The 20,584-nt window shown below is 43.1% G+C and overlaps 1 protein-coding gene and 1 pseudogene across 3 annotated transcripts; one reads left to right on the top strand and one right to left on the bottom strand.

The window, feature by feature from the left end:
• Window positions 1-5,160: 5,160 nt before the first annotated feature.
• LOC149238022 (uncharacterized) lies at window positions 5,161-9,303 on the top strand. The gene is made up of 2 exons (XM_089369445.1): window positions 5,161-6,494; window positions 7,149-9,303. The coding sequence occupies exons 1-2, from the start codon at window positions 5,161-5,163 to the stop codon at window positions 9,301-9,303; spliced, it is 3,489 nt and encodes a 1,162-aa protein (XP_089225571.1).
• Window positions 9,304-13,723: 4,420 nt separating this feature from the next.
• On the bottom strand, window positions 13,724-19,921 carry LOC149238021 (translocase of chloroplast 108, chloroplastic pseudogene; annotated as a pseudogene). 2 transcript variants are annotated; one of them, XR_016246359.1, is made up of 2 exons: window positions 19,723-19,921; window positions 13,724-18,500 (listed from the first exon to the last, which is right to left on the bottom strand). The product of XR_016246359.1 is annotated as a translocase of chloroplast 108, chloroplastic pseudogene, transcript variant X1 (transcript). The 2 variants fall into 2 exon arrangements; XR_016246360.1 differs by lacking the exon at window positions 19,723-19,921 and adding an exon at window positions 19,585-19,694.
• Window positions 19,922-20,584: the final 663 nt, after the last annotated feature.

Genomic DNA, 20,584 nt, shown 5'->3' with positions numbered 1-20,584 from the left:
TTCCTCCCGGCCTCTATCATCAGAAAAATCGAATCCCTGTCTGCTAATTTCCTTTGGGGCGGAAGATCACACCCAACAAAGATACATTTGGTCAAAATGGCATCCATCACGAGACCGAAGCGGGACGGCGGCTGGGGTTTACTTCATTTGAAATCTTTTGGCATGGCTCTCCTTTGTAAGACTTTGCACAGAGGCATCTTCGGCAATGGCATATGGAGCACATTCATCAAACAAAGGTATTTGAAAGACAGGCCGATTGCATATTGGTTCCGGAGACAGTCCCTTGGAACAAAAAGGGGATCCGCCATATGGCGCAGCCTTAGAAAGATACAGACGCTCTTTATGTCCTTCCTAAAATGGTCCTTTCACACTGGTTCAGGTATCCTACTTGGCATCGACCCCACTGTTCACGGTCTAGAATCCTCGCTCTCCCCTGAGCTCACTGCTTTTCTCCACTCGAAGGGGTTCTTCACCTGGGACAAAGTCATCCGCTCCTGGTCTTCTTCTTCGCCAATCTGGAAGGATAGCGAAGACCTCGAACTTCCCCTTCCACTGCGGCCCTCATGGGATGTTGTCATTCACTGTTTCCAGAGGATAGGTATTTCCCAATCCGGACTTACAGATGAGTTAATTTGGTCGATGGGGAACACCAACCAGTCTGCGAGAGTCAAAGATATATATTCAGTTGTTTCCTCATCTCTCCCGTCGCTGCCCGGTCCCCTTTTTCCTAACAAACTATGGAAATCAACAGTCCAGCTCAAGGCTGTTTTATTCTCCTGGCTGGTCTTCTATAACAGGAACCTGACATGGGAGGTTCTCCAAAGGAAAGGCTGGACGGGCCCTGGACGATGCTGCATGTGTTGTCAAGCGCTCGAGACAAACTTCCATATGTATTTTCAATGCCCGGCTACGACCCAAATATGGTTTGAACTCTCCTCTTCATATGGTTTTCCCCTGCAGACTTTTTCTTCTGTTCTGGAAGCTTTCAGTTGGTGGTCGGATCAGCGGCCCGCATGGAGATCCCTCTTCATTTTCACGTGCTGGACCTTGTGGAAATGGCGGAACACCTGCATCTTCCAGGATCACAGGACTCCTCTCTCCTCCACTTTGATCCATATAACTGCCATGATTGATCCTTCCTGATTGATCCTTCCTGATCCTGCTGTTTTGTTCTATTGTTTCAACGTTTCTCTGTTTCTATATCCTTTCTCTCGGTTCACTTCTCTATGTTTAATGTCATGGTTACAGGTTGATCTACGCCTTTACAGGAATCATAATGGTTTCGGTCTCTGCTACCGTCTCCATGATCTGCCCGTCGGTCAGCACACGTCTTTTTTCAGAATGGTCACATGCCGACATACGCCTCTCGGTCATCCTCTTATGCTGTTTTATGGCCTGACTGTTCGGTCACCATCTTATGGGCTATATGTTTTGCTAATTTCCTTTGGCCTGTCTTGCCGGCCAGCCTCATATGCTTATGTAATCGCTCATCATTTCCTGAATATAATATTATGTTTTTTTCCTCTGAAAAAAAAAAAATACATATATATATATATATATATATATATATATATATATATATATATATGTGGGGTGACACCATTTTTTTCAAAGTGCTTCTCAACCTAACAAATGACAAAAGGCCAAATTTCTTTAACCATTTTTCAAAATAATATAAAAAAAAATAATAATAATAATATAAGTAAATAATGTAAATATAAAAATGAATAATACAAAAGTTAGTTGTAATGTTAAGTTATGGTATGTTCTATGCTTATAACAGTTCACTTCTTTTTCTTATTATATTCCACAGATTAGCAATCGCATGTACATAAAGTAAAGTGCAGATAGAACATTAAACAATCGACAGAAAACAAGTCAAGACGAGCGACACAAGATGTAGCGGCTAGCAAGAGACAAACCCCACAATGTGTGGGGAAACCCTTTGATCAAATCTTATTTTATCTTCAATAATTCAGCAGAGAGAAATAGTACAATAAATCTGATTTATATCAGTGGTAACAAACCCTAGATCAGCGACATCAGTGTTAACGACTTCATCATCAAACTAGGGCAAACAATATCTCACAAACCGACCGTCGGATCGGCTTGATTCCAGCACCAAAAGTTGCGACTTCCAAAGGAGGTTCAGATGAACCTACAGCACAGTTCAGATGAAGAGATTTTCTAGTCCACGCAGGTCAAACTTCACTTCTGCAGTTGCAGTGTCAGTGCTAACAGCTTCCTTCAAACTAGGACAGTCGATATCTTGCAAATCATCCATCAGATTGACTTGATTCCACCACCAAAAGTTGCGGCTTTCAAAGGAGGTTTAGATGAACCTACAACGCAGTTCAAACAAGATCTTCTAGTCCACGCAGGTCAAACTTTACTTCTGCAGTTGCAGCGTCGGTTTCAGCAGCTTCCTTCAAACTAAGGCAATCAATATCTTGCAAACCATCCGGCAGATTGACTTGATTCCACCACCAAAAGTTGCAGCCTTCAAAAGAGGTTCAGATAAACCTACATTGCATATCAGAAGAGGAGGTTTGATGGTCCACGCTGGTCAAAGTTTGGATTTGCAATTGCAGCTTCACATATGTGAGAGAGACCCTTTTTTCCGCAGTAGAGAAGAGACTATTTTCTGTGCAGTAGAGAGAGAGAGAGATGTGATGAGATGAGTGAGTCTAAATGAGAAAAGTCTTATATTTATACACAACGTTGGTGTTTGAATAAATGCGACTATTGGACTTCTAGCCTACATGAATTGTAGGTCAGCTTGATAATAATTCCATAATCAAAATAAATTCATATCTCCATGAATACTTATCAGAATCGGATAATCTTTATATCAATCCTACACCTCTCGACGAGAAGAATCTAATGAACATATTATCAGCCATGAATAAAATGACCCACATGAAGTTGCCAATTTTAACATGTAAATTAGATGGAAATCAAATAATTAAGAAGTTAAAGTTATCTTCTTTGAACACCTTATTAGAGAAATATTGATCTGAACCTACACACAAAAAAATCAAATTTACATCCGTAACGAAAAAAATTAACTTACATATTTCCAAAATATATATATATCATACGAATGTTTAAAAATAAAAATTGGATGAAAGATATTTATCACCCTATCAAGAAAAACTGGATGATTATGAGGAGCCTAGATCAGTCAAAGTATTGGCTGTAAAAGGGTGGATCCTTTAGCCCTAGATCTATGGTTTGAGGTTATAACGGCTGGTGTGAGGGACACAGTAATCAGTCACTGCTGCGCCCAAGGCATTAACCTGACAGTTTGACCGGCATGGAGAATACCGAGGATTTGGAGCTAGTGGATTATACTGTGGACCCACTCGAAGACTTCACCATTTTTGGGAACCCTAATTTGCATTCTGCTCAGCCTGTTCCTGGTCCCGCCGTCCAGCAATCCATTCCGGCGGCAAACCTGCTAGGATCGCCTTCCTCGCTTGCCTTGGAGGCCCCCCCTCTTTCGCCTGGTACTGCTCCCCTCCTTTCATCCTACCTGCCCGAGGATTTTGATATCAATCTTCCCTCCCCTCCCCACAGAATCGATCTCTCTGCTTCATTAAACACCAGGGTTGAGGCAAATCCAGCCATCACCTCATCCGTTAGCACTCCTATCATCGATCGCGCGGGAGCTCGGGCCGACCATCCCAAATCTGCGGTACCTGCATCGACCTCCGCTGAAGCTGATCCTTCTAGCCGCCCTCGGGATTATGGTCAGCCGAGGCAGCCTTCTCTGAATACCGTGGACATTCGGCCCTCGGGCTGTTTCGACACACCTGCCATTCATCCTCATCCAATCAAACCCTCGGTGGAGAGCGGGTCATCAAACCCACTAGTGGATCATCCAACCGCTCCGCGATCAAAAAAGACGAAGTGTATCAGAGAAGTTACAAAGGATATATCGGTAACCTTCGGAGATCCTGCAAATTTTGCAGAATCCATGGCACTAGCACAAACGACCCTCGTAGGTCATGTGAGAGGGCGCATTTTCACAGCCGAGCGGTTGAAATCGTGGGTAAAAGAGATCTGGGGCGATATGTTTTCAGAGCTGCCTGAAGTGGAGAGGCTTCCCAGAGGCTGGTTCTCTCTATATTTTGCAAAAGAAGAGCATACTAACGCCGTCCTAGCCCAGTATTGGCATATCGAAATGGCCCCTGTACTCCTGAAGAGATGGAACCCTTTGTTCGACCCGGAGCGGGAGCAGATAGGAGCCGGACCTATCTGGGTTCGCTTGCCTGGATTACCTCTTCAATATTGGCAGGAGGAGACCTTTATCAAGATTGGCAATGCTCTGGGAACATATCTTGAACATGACAGATCTTTCAAGAAATCAAGTGATAAGCTCCTGGCCAGAATTTTGGTACATTTGGACACCAGAGAAGGCCTCGTTGGCAAAATGAATCTGAGATGGGGTAATTGCAGCCGAACGCAGATACTGGACTATGAAGGAGTCCCCTTCAGATGCAATTACTGTCATCAAATTGGTCATGTTTATAAGGATTGCCCATTAATCATCAGTCAGAACAGAGAATCTCATCGACCTCCACAGGACTCAGTCAGGGCAAACACATCGTCGTCGCCTTCTCCAAGGAATACTCCTCCACCAACAACTCAGAAAAAGCCTGCTATGGATTCAAGGGGTGCACCTACAAAAGCGAATGAGCCTCCTGCAGCTGCAAAGGTTTCGGGAAATTTTTCTTTCTCTCATTCTACTTCATCTACCTCTCCTGTGTTCATTGATTCGACTGCATGTTCAATGGCTCATTGTGATATTCCCCCTCCTCCCCCATTGATATCATCTGCCCCTCCCTCCCTGCCTCTCTCCATTTCTCCTCCCTCGCCCCCCATATCGTCCCGGTCATCCTCATCACACCCCTACTCCCTCCGACCCCGGGCACCCCGCCCAGGGGCATCTGAATCCTGTGCTGGATTAGGCATCGTACCTCCGGATATTGGAGCTCATACCACCCGAGGCCGAAAATCAAACCTTAACAAAGCTATCCAACTTGCGGGTGCAGAAGTTGCTGCTGGGCGACAAGCCACCATTTTAGGGGTCCTTAGAGCATCGAACCCCTTCAAGGAAGGGCCCCCATGAAAATCATCTCTTTCAATTGTAGGGGGATGGCAAGCGCCCCAAAAAAGCTTGCCTTAAAACGACTTTTTGAGGTCGAGAATCCGGATATCATATTGCTCCAAGAAACTCTTGGACCTGCAGAGCAATGCTCTCGCACCCTAGCCTCTGTAGGGGCTAAATGGCAATTCACAGCTATGGATGCCACTGGTAGGTCGGGGGGTTTAGCTCTCGGTATTAACCCTACCTCGATTAAGCTGTTATCATCTTGGGGCGGACGGGGTTTCATGGGTGCAGACATCATCTCTATTGATCTCGGGCTCCCCCTCCGCATTATCAACATATATGGACCCTGCCAGCAGAGGGAAGAATTCTGGAGAAATCTGTTCAGCTGCAATTTTCTTTCACTTGAGCACACCATCATCGGGGGGGACCTGAATTTCTCACTGGGTTTCAATGAATCATGGGGTGAGGCAACCCAGATTGACCCCATCACAAACTACATGAGTCAATTATTGGAGCAGCATGACTTCATTGATACCCCAGTACAAAAGTTGCAGCCTACTTGGAGAAATAGAAGGACGGGGGAAGCTGCTTTGGCCAGAAGATTGGACAGATTTCTCATGAAAGAGCCCCTGATCCATCGGCTGCATTCATTCAAGCAGTGGGTTAGTACTGGGGGCATTTCCGACCATTCTCCCATAGCTTTGGAAATTCGCGGACCTGATCAGAAGCCTAAAGTGCCATACAAATTTAATCATGTGTGGCTACAAGACCCCAGTTTCACAGCACTTATTTCATCTTTCTGGAGGGATCATCCTATCGACAGAGAATCCACGATGGCTAGGGGATTCGTAAAAAACCTCACAGAATTAAAACATTTGGTCATAAACTGGGCAAAGGCAAAAAAGAAGAATGAAGATGAGCAGCTCACTAAGGTGGAAAATGAATTATATAACCTTACGGACGAAAGAAACCTTGGTTTCCTCACTCAGGATGACAAGGCTCGACTGGTGGAATTGGAATATCAGAAGAATATTATTCTCAAGGGCAGGGAGGAATCAATCAGACTTCGTAGTAGAGCCATTTGGCTAAAGGCGGGGGATGAGAACTCCAGATTTTTTCACAATTTTGCCAAGGGAAGGAAAGTGGCGAATACCATATGGAACCTGCCACTACCTGAGGGAGGACAAGCTGATACTTTCAATAAGCTCTCTAACTTGGGCACCACTCACTTCAGGAATCTATACAAGAGTCCTGGGGGTGCAAACCTGGCGGAAATCATCAATGTGGCTACAAAATTCCCAAGATTTGTTGAAGAAGAAGATCTAGAGGATCTGGAAGCCCCTGTCACCTTGGCTGAATTGGAGAGCACAATTAAATGGTTCAAAAAGGAGAAGAGCCCAGGCCCGGATGGATGGACCATTGAATTCTACTCAGCCTTCTTCGATCTCCTGGGAGAAGACATTCTCAAAGTGGTAGAGGAGAGCAGAACAACTGGTAGTATCTACCATGCCATAAACTCAACATTTATTGCCCTCATTCCTAAATCTGACCACCCATCATCTTTCGATGACTTCCGCCCCATATCCCTCTGTAACGTGCTCTACAAAATCATATCCAAGATCATAGCAAACCGGATCAAGCCCATTCTCTCCAGGCATATATCCCCCCAACAATTTGCTTTCCTTGAAAATCGACAGATCCATGAAGCCATCGGATCCGCACAGGAAGCAATTCATTCTATATGGACAAAGCGCCTCAAGTGCATCCTGCTGAAAATTGATCTCTCAAAGGCTTTTGATCGTGTCAGCTGGTTGTATATCAAAATGATTCTCATTCAGGTCGGTTTTCCAATGTCTTTAATAACTTGGATTATGGCATGCATTATCTCCCCCACTTTTAGTATTCTGATCAATGGTTCGGCCTCCCATTTCTTTCACTCTGAAAGAGGCCTCCGCCAAGGATGTCCTCTCTCGCCATTACTCTTCTTATTGGTAATTGAAGCCCTAAGTAGACTTTTGATCAATGCTAGCAGGGAGAATACTATCCGTGGCCTCAAAATATCAGACATCTGCTATATTACTCATCTTCTCTTTGTAGATGATGTCCTGATATTACTGGACGGAAGTATACAGGACACATCGACTTTTTCTCGACTGCTCAATCTGTTCTCCACAGCTACAGGGATGGAAGTCAACCGCACTAAATCCACCATCACCATGTTTGATATATCTGCGAATGAATCACTTGTTGCAAGAAGAGCTTTCCCGTATGCACATCAGCCATTGGATAGAGGCTTAAAATATCTTGGGTACTGGCTCAAACCAACAAGTCAGAGGATTGCTGATTGGGCTTGGCTCGTGGCGAAGATCGAAAAAAGACTATCTTGTTGGTGTCTTAGGTATCTCTCCAGAGCAGGGAGATTAACCCTGATAAAAGCAGTCTTGGAGGCCACCCCGGTTTTCTGGATGGCTATGGCATGGATACCCCGCAACATATTAGCTAAATTGCAACAGTTATGCAATCGATACCTATGGGCAGGAAACCAGGATAAGCGAATTTTTGCTTGGATTGGATGGCACAAGATTTCCCTGCCCAAAAAGTGGGGAGGGTGGGGTCTAAAGGATCTTTCGCAATTTGCAAAAGCTCTGGCCGGCAAAATGGGATGGGCTCTCCTCACTTCCCACAGTTTATGGACCGACATCACTTACCATAAGTATATTTGGCCACTCAGCATATTAGATTGGGCAAGACTGCCCTCCTGGAATAAAGTGGGCATCTCTTCGATTTGGAAGGCTCTTCTGAACTCCTTACCACTTATCAGGGATAATCTTGTATGGCGCATCAGGGATGGCAACAGTGCAAGAATAGGGTTGGATCCCTGGTCCGGCAGTGGAGGCAGACATATACTCCCACAGGAATTAATTGCTCATTTAGCTGCTCAAAACATCAATGTCATCTCCCAATTAGCTGACCCAGCACAATCTGATATTTTTCACCAAGCATGGAAAACGGCTGAGCAATTGAACATCTCGAGAAGATGGCACCTCATATGGGATGAATACAGGGAAGCTTTGATGGAAGCCCACATTCGAATACTGGAGGGACCGGATGAATTGATTTGGCACCGTGCAGAACACGGGATATACACTCCAAAAGAAGGATATATATATCTTATTGATCACAGAAAGCCAGGAGACATCCCACACTGGTGGAAGAACATCTGGAAATGTACTGCCTCCCCCCGAACAAAACTGTTCAATTGGTGCATTCTAAGGCACAAGGTACCTACAGGTGAAACGCTGGCAAAGAGAGCTATATACGGACCCACGCGATGTGTGCTCTGCAAAGAGGACTCAGAGACCACAAAGCACATTTTTATGAGATGTCGAGCCACTGTCGCACTATGGCAACACCTTCGTGCTCACATAAATTACTTTGGAGAATGGGAGGGTCAAAATGTTACAATGGCGTGGATCGATTGGGAAAAGAAACATAAGGGTACAAAACTGATTAATCTTCCTATCATCATCAACTGGGCTATTTGGAAAGCCCGTAACCGAGCCATCTTTGACGAGAAGCCCATTCACTGGCCTGTTATCGAAGCCAGCATTGTTGCTGCCCTAAATGAGCTCCCTGTACCCGCTCCTCCACCTGCTCGCCAGCCTGCCCCGCCGCCCATCATAGACACCAGCACGCCCTGGGCTTTTTTTGATGGCGCGGCTAACCAACAAAGCTGCGGAGGTGGTATTATCCTTCATGTTTCAGAGACTCATCATTACTGCATCAAGGCTGGCCTGGGTGTCGGCACAAACAATTTTGCTGAATTGATTACTTTGCGTCATCTTCTACATTTTGCATTAAATCATCATTGCACATACATCAACATTTATGGAGATTCTCAGATCATTGTAAATTGGTTGAATGGCACAGCTACATGTCATATGCACTCTCTCAGCACTGTTCTACAAGAAGCTCTCGTCCTCAAGGCGCAATTTAACTTCATTTCTATCTCTCACATTTACAGGGAGCATAATAAGGGTGCCGATCAACTTTCCAAGGAGGCAGCGTTGATGGACCGAGGACTATGGGAGATCACAGAGACTATTGAGCAGCGGGAGTATAAATTCTATCACCGGCCTTATATAGATCCAGGATACCCAACTTTGGATCAGCAAATAGTAAACTAAACTTTTATATATATATCTAATGACAGCTCTCTACAGACATCACTGGTTTTTTGGTTTTTTTGATTTTTTGTTTAAGAAGAAAAGCATATACAGCATGAACTGAACCGCATGCCCTGCGTGGTACTGCACAGACTGCATACTGAAGTATACTGTATCTATCCAACTTATATGTAACTGCACTATTAAAGAAATATATATTGATTTTTCCAGAGGGAAAAAAAAATAAAAATTAAATTAAATTGTAAATAAATAATCACGGTCCTCCCAGGCCAGCCTCCCTCAACCCGTCAGCATGACGCTCAAAAATAGTCATCCACTTTTCAACTAATCCCGAATTAAATAATACCAATTATTGATTCACATCCATAATTAAAGCAACAAATCACTTTAAAACATCTTGCAACTAACGTTACTTGGGCAACACTAAAAACTGATTCCTGCAGTGTCATTGGCTCTGTGCTTCGCATGAAAATTAATCAAATGCGCCTGATTTTCGAACAATCAATTTACATGGACCTATTCCCTGCGGGTGCCCGTAATGGCAGTCACAAGCTGTTGCATGTTTCCGTCTACGAGCACTGCTCAGTAGCCTTCTGCTACGGGGTATATTCGGAAAGCGGCGCCAGGATCAAAACGACTTTTACAAAACCTGCTAAACCAAATTGTCAACACTGTAAGGGGAATAATTACAGCTGTGAAGTGGGCTGCTTCTTTAGAGCTGAGCAGCACAGGTAGTGATCGCTATGATATTACGAAGGCAGCAATTATACGCCTCTGAATGAACATGAGGCCAAAGCGCTGCTACGCTCTCATACACTTGATAACCTGATGTCGAAACGCTAAGTATGCAAATCCAAAAAGATGGTTGTGAAGGGCAAAGTATTTGTGTGACTCACGGCATACAAGTCTAAGCAAAAGGTATAGTTGCAGTTAAGGAGTGAATCGGGAAAGCCGACACTGCCACAACCCATTGCCGTGACCCTGTGTTCATTCTTCAGATGAATAATGATAATTTATTAATGGCTTCAATAGAAAAGCTTCACGAGCAATACCAGCCCATCCATTGTCCATGATATACGTGATGAAAAATGTTTGCTTTCATCAGCATTGAAACTCTTTAGTGTTTTCATAATTGTGTTTCTGGAGAGATTAACTAAGCTCTTGAAATGTCATTCTACTAATTATACTTCCAAAAATTACTGACCAACATAAAGTAATAATACTTGGCGGCCACTCCTCTTTCCAGTACAGATTAATGATGTGTCAGGAAGGGAAAAAAACTTCTCAATTTCCTCAAAGCTCGCCCATGATTAGAGCACTGCAACTGATATCATGAAGAAACTTTGGAGAGGGTGAAAGAGCCATGACTAGTCTCCGAATTGTGAGTGAAACAAATGGAATGGTTACATTGCTTCAGTATAGATCACGAGGCTCAAGAGCCCGACCTTTTTAACCAAATTGTTGGGTTCTTGCTTTGTTGTGTCTGCTCACATACAGCAGCTCCGAGCCTGTACCAATGAAAAAATGCAGCAGGCATGATTGCATTGAAATCCTTCACTACCAGTTCTTGTTTTTCAAGGAAATTCTCGCCTCTTCAAGGATTCACCGGGAAACAAAACCTGGGAGGCACTGTACAAGTTACAAGAACCGCCCTCCTTGCTTAAAGTGGCTGAAAACTTCAGTGGTTACACTGAATCCACGCAAACGAAGTAACCTGATAACCATGGTTGTGCCATCTACATCTCTTCTCCTGGGGAATCCCTTCCCCATTCAATACCTTGATTGGTATGAATATTGGAGGACTGTTATAGTCTGCAAAATAATATTGTGGATTCAACACTAAGACTGCAATTCTTTTTGAACAAAACTTATTAAGCATAAAAATGGGGAAGAGAAGCAGTAGGAGCCATCAGGTTGCCACAGAGCATAAGAAGTGGAGTAAATGCATGCATCACCCAACAATCTAAAACCGTAGATTCTCCACAAAATCAGGTTGTGGAAGCGCATAAGAAATGCGGAGATTAAATGCATGCATTCACCCAACAATCTAACTATTGAATCTCTACAAAATGTGGCCACTTGGCTGCCACTCCTAGTTAATAGGAGAAAACTCATACTTTACATTCACTCCCTTTAACTACTCATCTTACCAATACCTCTAACTACTAGCCTTACCAATTAAAATTCACAGAAAGCCTAACTTTAAATTCATTAACTAGGTGTTCATACAAGTAATAGGCAAGTGGCCAACCCTCGAGGTTTAGCTCAAGCAGGCCTGAGCCAGATCTGAGATCTCTCCTCCAAAGTTGGGGAGGTCAAACTGTGTTGATCCCCTCGGGTTAGGCTCCATAATCATGGCCGACATTTTACCCCATTTACCATCCGTGGATTACGGGGGAGTTTCCATTCTGGGTTTTCCTTCTTAACAAGAAATTGGCAAGTGGCTTCACAGTTCAATAATAAGAATTTATGGTGTAGGGCATAATTGGCATTCACCGCTTTCCACTGAAAACCTATCCAGAATCTGGCCAAAAGTTTGGCCCATCATAGTTCGACAATGAACCAAGTTTCACTCAGCTTTCCCTATCGGGGTTTTGGGCATATCTCGGAATGCACCCAGAGCCTTAAATGTTTCTGACACTTAGTTAATCAATGGGAAGCCTTAAATATTTCTTACACTTAGTTAATCAATGGGAACTCTTCCCTCGGTGTTACGGCAGATTTCATTTTCTGAAGCATTTTAAGTTCCAGATAGTAGAAACCTTTATTTATATGCAAGAAAACCTAATCAAAGGCAGAGAGGCAAGTGACTATATTGTTTTCCACAAAGGTTATAAAATATAGACTATAAAATTTGAGCAAGAGGTATACTATAGGGGTATTTTCTAGCAATTTTAATCCAGCACCAAAACTTATGGCAGTGCATCAAGGCCCCCTCTTTAATTTTCTTTAGTTGCAGCAACCTAAATAGATTAAACAGTGCATACGGGAAAGAACACAGGATTAATTTCAAACTTTATTTACTTGCCAGTAGGAATTGGATTTAGTGTTATATTGTACCCTTCTGGTGCCTCTTCTTATGTCAAGCCCTAGATAATGTCTTTTCGCCACTTCATATCTACCTTTGTTACCATCCTAGAATGAATTGGCAGCACAAGTACTCCTTTAACATCAATTGGGAATTCTGTGTGCATACGGCATAATATCCGATGCACAAGCGAGAACTGCAGATAGAGGATATACAGGACAATTAGGAGAGCCCAAATATATAGACTATATAACCATGCAACTTATGGAATCACAAACAATCAGTGCCAAATAAGAATAACATACCCACATGACTGCAAATGGGAAAAATATTGGAAAAGAGACTTTCCGATGCCAGCAGGTTCTACCAACAATTTTCAAAGAAACTTCTTGCACCTTTAAGAACTCAATTTCCTACCTGAATCTGAGCTGAGAATGGGCTCCACTTGAAAAACAGCAGAGAACCCTCTGTCAACAGCTAGAGTCACAGGAGCTATCGAACACTATTGCAGAAGTTAACTTTGATGCAGCAGGAGCAAAGCAGGGATAAGCCAACATCTTCGAGAGAGAGGCATTCCAAAAGCCAAGTGCATTAATCCATTAAGACATACAAGATGGACAATTACTGAAGCTAATCCTCTCTAGTATGCCATCTGTCCACCTGTCCCACCTACAGGGAAAGGTGAAAATAGTGGGTTTATAAACCCCCTACAAATCGTGTCTAAGTTGATGTGCCTTGACAAGCAAAAGTTCAAACAGATATTATTTCCACATTGGAGAGACACAGATAGCTTTGGGATATGATTTAGGAGTGTCAGGTTGGCCATCCATGTGGCAAACTTGACACCTGAAATAAGGGTGTACTAGCTTTGTCTCCCCTCCCCTTACTTCTTGTCATCCTAAAAGATAATTGCACCTGAAGTACACAGCGAGAGGAAATCACAATTATGTTGATTTTCTGTAGATAGATTTGCCTGTACTGCTTGCAGTGGGTTCTTTGTCTTGAAATGGAGTCATTGCTTATAAGAATACATAGAAAACAATAACATACCAAATATGTATTAATCATTTTACTTGCAGAATCTCAGATAACTCGTCATCCATTTTGGAAGGCTTAAGTCTTCAGATTGTCCCGTTAGTGAAATAGGTATCACTGAATCTTCTTTGAAGCTGGTGTCACACCACTTGTAGCAAAGCATGAAAAAAAATATCATCTTGTAAATCAACTGTAGTGAGCTCAAAATAAACAAAAAAACCCATGAGTAAATCCAATATTATCCACACAACCACTAGTGCATACAGTGTTGCTCTTTGTTACAATTTATTATTCTTCTGAAAAAAAAGGTAAACTATAGATGTATAATTTTAGCATTTGTTTGATCATTCACACCAATGGCTGTGAATCTTGCTCACATGGTTGTATTACCTTGGAAGAGTTACAAAGTTGACAAACCAAAAGGAAACATTAACCACTATAATAATATGCATATTACACAGAATTTAAAAAACTGCCATGGATTGGTATTTCAAGAGCTGCATCAAGAAGTGCTACTTGGTCTTTCCTATTCATCCATCTCTATCTAGATGCTGTGTCCCGCTCATCTACTGCATATGATCAGATGACCCAAAAAATCTATTTCTAACAGTCCTAAAAATTGGAATGATTCCAATCAAAGCTAGCTGAAGGTGCTCAGAACTACTTGTACGAATACTAACTTGCCCTGCACCACGATTATTCAAATTTGCACGGGCAATCATTGTTGCATTCCGTCCTACTGCGAATTGAGATTGCAGGTTGCACCCAATTGCAAGATCCCCATGCCAGTCCATTATGGAAAGTCCCAAGGTAGAAAGTGAACGGCCTATTGGGTAGTCCTTGTCTCTCAAAGTAGCTTCTACACTTCCTCCATATGTAACATCTCCACGGCCCGTTATGGCACCCCCATTTATAACCAGCTTAAACCTGTTGCCAACCATCAATCTGTCCTCAAGCTTAATACCACCAGTTATGGCATCACCCAATAGTGTCATGGCAAGTCCTGCTGTTGTTTTATTGTGCTTAAAATTACTAAACCTGGTTTCTGTACGCACAGTGTATGCAAGCTCCTTACCAAGGGTCTGAATATCCAGTCCTGCCGAAGTCATTTTTCCCTCTCCATGTTTCAAAGTCCCGGCACATTCCATTTGCAGGTTGGCTTCCTTTTTGTCCTTTGTAACTTGACCTGAAATTGAGACAGGAATTTTATTGCGAATCACAAACATCTTCTCCAAGTTCACTCCTTCATACCCAACATCATGGTCCCAACCATGAGTTTCCAAAACAGGGCGCACGAGCCATTGATAGGATGTATCAAGGTAGCGGTATCTATGGGTAGGATTATCAGCATCAAAGGATGGTGGCAAAGCCATGTCTGGCATTGGTACAGGCACAGTTGCTGCACCAGCATTTTCGTCTTCAATGTTGCCATCATTTTCTTCAGCGTCCTCCATGGTTGTAGCTCCAGGCATCTTCTTCATAAACCTCCGACGCTGCCTTTCTTCTTTCAACTGTTTTTTCATAAACAGTTTTTCTCTGTACTCCAACTCATCAAAGTATGCTTTCCTCTGCTCTTTACTCAACTTATCTAGTTGAGATTTTTTTAAACGCCTGAAAGGAGGTAGTTTATCATACTCTGACTCATCTTCTGTATCTGAAGCCTCATCCAAATCCTCATCTGAAGCATCCTCATCTCCCAACTGTTCTTCTGGCAACTTCAGCTGAGGTCTTGACTGCAGAAGAGAAGACAAGAGGAAAGGCAATGGTGGGACCCTTGGGCGAGAACTAAATGGTTTACCAGGTGTGCTATCTTGCAACTTTAGGAGTGCATTTGCTTCAGCCAGGATTTTAGATGCGAAGCAAAGTAGCAGTAATTGAGGCTTCCAAATCTGCCCATTCGGCAGAACTCTCTGCCCTGCCCTATTGGTCCTGCAGTGGGAATGATTCTCCACCAGAGATACAGGATTCATAAGTCGCATGTCTCCAGCTGCTTGGCGAATAGCCTGTTGAACAACATGAGAACGTTGAGCTACAAACATCTCATAGCTCAGAGGAGTACCATTTGGCCCATCAGGTGGAGCTGATGCAGCATGGGTGAGGACTACAATTGCATTAAACCAGACAGCCGACCCAAAAGTTTCTGTAATAGTGCGCAATAGTGGAAGATCTCCATAGTCTCTACTCTGCATATCCAGCCGATCAAAATACAAAACAATATCTGGAGGTGTCCTCTTGATAAAATGCTTGACTGATTTAAGAATTTTCTCATTACGACGCTGATCAGCAAAGGAAGCTAGAAGCCCAGGTGTATCAATCACCCTGATCTTAATGCCTTGAACTGTTCCTACAATCTCCTGCACCTTTTTTGTTCCCATCTGAAATGCATTTGTTCTAGACTTCACCTCATCAAAAATTGAATTGATGGTTGCACTCTTACCAACTCCAGTCTTGCCAAGTACCATGATTGTACAAGTGAAATCAAGGCCCTCCTGCCCAGCCGCTTCTTGCTGCTCTGCAATTGCACTTGCTCTGTCAAAGCTGAAGGCTCCAGTTCTGCTAGAATTTCTGCTTCCTCTCAGCTGCTCTGCCAGACCAAGTCTGTACAAGACCTGTGCAACCACAACATTGTGTGGTGTCTGACCCAATCTATGGGCAAGCCGCAAGAATTTCACTCTGATCATCTGGAGCTTCTCACGAGTTTCATTGTTCTCATCTGAGTCTCCAGCAGGTTGATCCTCCACAAGTTGAGATGTGCGAGATGCTGAAGTACCATTTGGTCTGGAGTGCTGCACTGTGCGAGAGGCAGGCTCTAGCAATGGCGCTGAGGATCCTAGGCCTGCAGGGCGAGCAGGAAGATGCAATCCTGAATTGCTTGTGGATGTGTTGTTAGATCCTGGAATTGAAGCTGATAACTCAACCTGAACTTCATCTTCCTCGGTCTCATCATCTGATGATTCAACCTCTGATTCCACTGCTAATGCTGCATCTGGGATGGGCTTCTTTTCTCTTCCATTAGTGTCAAATGCTTCACGAATTCCTGTCATAGAATTAACCTGTTGTATTTGGTCCTTCAACTTGCCCTCCTCACCCAGAACTACCTTTTCCTCAATCTTGACAGGAATTGGTTCAACCGTTACCAGTTCCTCTGCATTAGTGAAGGGAAGCTCTGAATTATCTTCAGCCACCACATGCTTTTCTTGATGTGGCATTAGGGTATTCTCAGTATTATCATGGATTCCTGTATTTACACCGTCATCATTGCACTGTGGCTCTTCGATAGCTGCCCCCTTACTAGCATCTCCAATCTCTTGATTTATTACATGGCCATCCACCAGTGAAACCAACCCCTCCATACCCTGAAGAGTTTCTGTCCTCTCATTATCAACATCGGTTGCATCTCTTGTCTCTTCCTGCTGGCCTTCCTCTTGAACTACCTTTCCTATTTTGCCTGCTTCCGATTCCCTGCTTTCAGACTCCACTTTTTCCACATTTTCACATGCAAAGGGTTCTTGAATTCCTGTATGCTTTATCTCTTCCTGCTGGCCTATCCCTTGAACTACCTTTCCTGATTTCTCTGCTTCCCACTCCTTACCTTCATATTTTTCATCTTCCACATTTCCACTTGCACTAGGTTCTTGAATTTCTGTATGCTCCTTACCTGGTTCTGCAATTACTTCTGTTTCTTCTTCAACAGCAAACTCCTCCCTGATTGTATTCTCTTGTATCTCCACTGGCTTTACTGATGATGTCTCTGCTTCATTTATATCTGTTGGTGTTGATTCCGCCTTCACTTGAAGAGTTTCTCTGCTCTCATTATCCATAGTCATTGCGTTAGCAATCCTCATCTCTTCCTGCTGGCATTCATCTTGAACTTCCTCTTCTGATTTCCCTGCTTGCCATTCCTTGCTGTCAGACTCTCCTTTGTATGGGTTTCCATTTGAAACAGCCTCTTGAATTTCTGTATGATCCTTACCTGACTCCACAATTACTGCAGCTTCTTCTTCAACAGCAAGCCCATCCTTGATTGCACTCTCTTCAATCACTGATGATGTTTCCGCTCCATTCATATCTATTGGTACTGGCTCAGCACTCACTCCTTTGGTATCTACAAACTGACCTAGTGGTAGAGGTGTGTCAGAGGCTTCTGAGAGTTGAGACAATGATGCAGCTTGGAGAGTTTCCTCCTCATTATCATCAACAGCTTCAGACTGTTCTCCCCTTCCTTCTAGTTTCTTTCTATTTTCCCCTTCAGCGTCCAGCCCATTCTGTGCTACATCTTCACTTTCCTCATGCATATTTCCCACTGGATGCTCAGAATTTGATTGATGCAGCGTTGAGGCAACTCTCTCACTATGATCTGCTTCACCAAGTGTTTCCCTTAGATGCTTTCCACCTTTTTCCCCATCGTTCTTATCAGTTATATCCAACTCACTGACCAAAGGATAAACATCTTTTGACTGTATCTCTGTGGCTTCTTCACATCTCTCTTCTTGATCTTGAAAATCAACTGCTCCAATCTCAACTTCAGGAAGCTTGGCATTTACTTGAACGGCTTCCACTGCATCCTCCTTTATCTTCTCACTTGCATCCTGCTCCTTTACCAATGGATGCCCATCTTTCAGTTGGTGTTCCTCCTCAGTTTCAATAAGCATCTCCTCTTCATCTTTAGCCAAAACTGGCTGAGATGCTCCTTGCTCTCCAAAATAATTTTCCTCTTCTCCATTTTCTTTTCCATCTAGTGCTTTGTTATCATTTACCTCTTGCCTATCATCTAATGGGAGCTCTGTAGCTTCTTCATATCTGTCATCCTCCCCCTCTTGTTGCTGTTGCTCATGCATTTCTCCATTCCCATCAATCACATCTACTGATTGCATCCTCTCCTCAACCTCCACCAACTCATGATTAGAATCATCACCAACATCAGTCTCAGCTACAGGCATGGCTCAAACCTGTGCTCTTTGCAAAACGTCAAATTTGCTAAAATAACAAACAAGCAGCCAATCTAAACCTCTGTGCAGTTCATTACCAAGGTAATGTCTAGGATATTCTCCAAGTAGCCAAGGCTACTCTTCTTCATTTAAAGAAGCCAAATTCTCCAAAGAAAGAGAAGCTTCTCTAGCAAAGAAAAAAATACCTGCCAAGAACATCTCTCCTTAGAAATAAAAATTTATTGGTTATCCAAAGTCTGATATTTACCACTTGAAAATACAATGAAGGAAAGATAGACTAAACAAAATATGACTGTTCATGTGACAGAGAAGCAATAAACCACCTAAAAGAAACAAGATTCAGCCTCCCAAACAAGCATAGTTAAAGTAACTCTTGTGACATCTTATTGTTACTCCCAAACAAGGAAGATTGTCTCGCCAACTGAACCCAACAAAACATGACCACTTAGACAGTTCAAGAACCAAAAGTTTCCAAAACCAAAGGCTGCATTCAAAGAGCAGAACTTAAAATCAAGACACGGAAGAGTTAAGAGAAGCTCTCAAGAGGGTCTTAGTTATAGCTTGAAAATCCTTGTTAAGCAGTCCGTCACTGATTTATACTTACTATGACCTTACTTAAAAACCTACCCATTCAAAACCCTTCTAACAGCTGCCAACCAAAACTGATACGAAAGACCAGTAAATCAAAAAGAACCTAATTTCATTAAATTAAACTCTAGAGCCTCGAATAGGTTCTATGGTGAGGTCAGCAGAGGTTTTTTTTTTCAGCCATCCCCTCAGCTTCCATTCTCGCTGTGCTCTGTCCGACCTACATGGCATACGTTTCACACGAATGTGGCTGGCCGCATGTTCTACGCGATTTTGGTAGAAGACAGCTCTCTGCCGATCCAGCCCCTATAAATCGCTTCTGAAATTCTGAAATAAAGGGATATACCACCACATTCCCCCCTATTTCTTTTAAAAATCAAAATTTGCCAAACTAAACAAAACCCTAAAGTGCTTCAGCAGACGATATCGTCTTTTACTGTGTCAAGGCCGCAGGCCTATATTTTCACGGATTCAACCAAGGTTAAAATCACAAAGAAGGCGCAATACAGGAAAGCAGAATTGAGAAAACAGCATTAATTTCAAAAATAATTGCACCACATGCACGACCTCTGTAGGGTTTTTTTGCTTGCCTGCAAATGCATATTATATCCTTATGGGAGTCTAAAATTTCCTATATAAAATACGAGACACAGTATTCTCTATCAAATTCAAAGGATCTACCTAAGGCATTCATACGAAACCAGGCTCAATGGAGAAACCCTATATCCAATGCTGCCGCAGTGAAAAAGTATGACCTAGAATGATATCGCTGAGATTTCGAGCAGAAATCAAACCCAAAAGAGTAACGGAGTGACTCACCTGGTGAATCCGAAGATCGATACGCACGAGATCTGTGAGAGTTTTGCACTGAATTTCATAACTCTGTTGAGCCTTTCATTGCGAAGGTCCAGCAGATAAGGGGGTATCAACCGTTGATCTGGAGGACGTGATCGGACGGCCGAGGATGTTCATTGGACTTACCTTCCCATCTCATTTCGTGTGTCAGGGAATCGGGCATTCCTTTTCTCATTTTTCGACTAGAATTGATGTAGATATTGCGCTACTCCCTGATGTTCGTGTGGACCTCCTAACCCACGACGAGATCACCCGAAATTTTTTTATTTTTTTTAAATTGAACCATGTGAGAAAAATGTGCACATGTGAGTTTATTGTGTTATTGTGATTATATGATATATCATAATGTATTAAATGCAGATTTATTTTAGTTTGAAATTTAGGAAGTGTTGGGAGATTAATTTTTTGAGATGTAAATTTTTTTTAGAGTGAAAATTTTTTCCTTTCCTCTCCTTTCTCTTCCTTGCTCTCTCTCCCTTTCTCTTCCTCATCTCTCTCTCCCCCGCGTCTCTCTCTTCCCTCCCTCTCCTCTCTCTTCTTTGCTCTCTCTCCCTTTCTCTTCTCCATCTCTCTCCCCCACATCTCTCTCTACCCTCCATCTCTATTATTATCTCCTTCCTTCTCCTTCTCTCTCTCCCCCTCTCTATCCCCTTTCTCTCCCTCTTTCACCTCTCCTCTCGATCTTCCCTCTCTACTTTGTCACTTCATTTGTCTCTACCTCTATCCCTCTATGTCTTTGTTCTTCCCTCCCTCTCTCTCCCCCTCCAACTCCATCTTTATCTGCCTCCCTCTCTCCTCTCCTTCCCAGTACGTATCCAAACTCTAG

Source organism: Pinus tabuliformis, chromosome 8 (genome assembly GCF_031772625.1).
Source record: "Pinus tabuliformis cultivar Carrire ecotype Pingquan chromosome 8, CPIR1, whole genome shotgun sequence".
Classification (NCBI taxonomy): Eukaryota; Viridiplantae; Streptophyta; class Pinopsida; order Pinales; family Pinaceae; genus Pinus; species Pinus tabuliformis.
Note: the sequence above shows the minus strand (reverse complement) of the source record. Positions and strands in the feature narration are given on the sequence as shown.

Bases quoted from the DNA above. Each gene is read 5' to 3' on its own strand.
- LOC149238022 (XM_089369445.1), top strand. From the start codon at position 5,161: ATGGCAAGCGCCCCAAAAAAGCTTGCCTTAAAACGACTTTTTGAGGTC. The intron at 6,495-7,148 runs GTTCAAAAAGGA...CAATGCTAGCAG, and splicing joins TTGGAGAGCACAATTAAATG to GGAGAATACTATCCGTGGCC.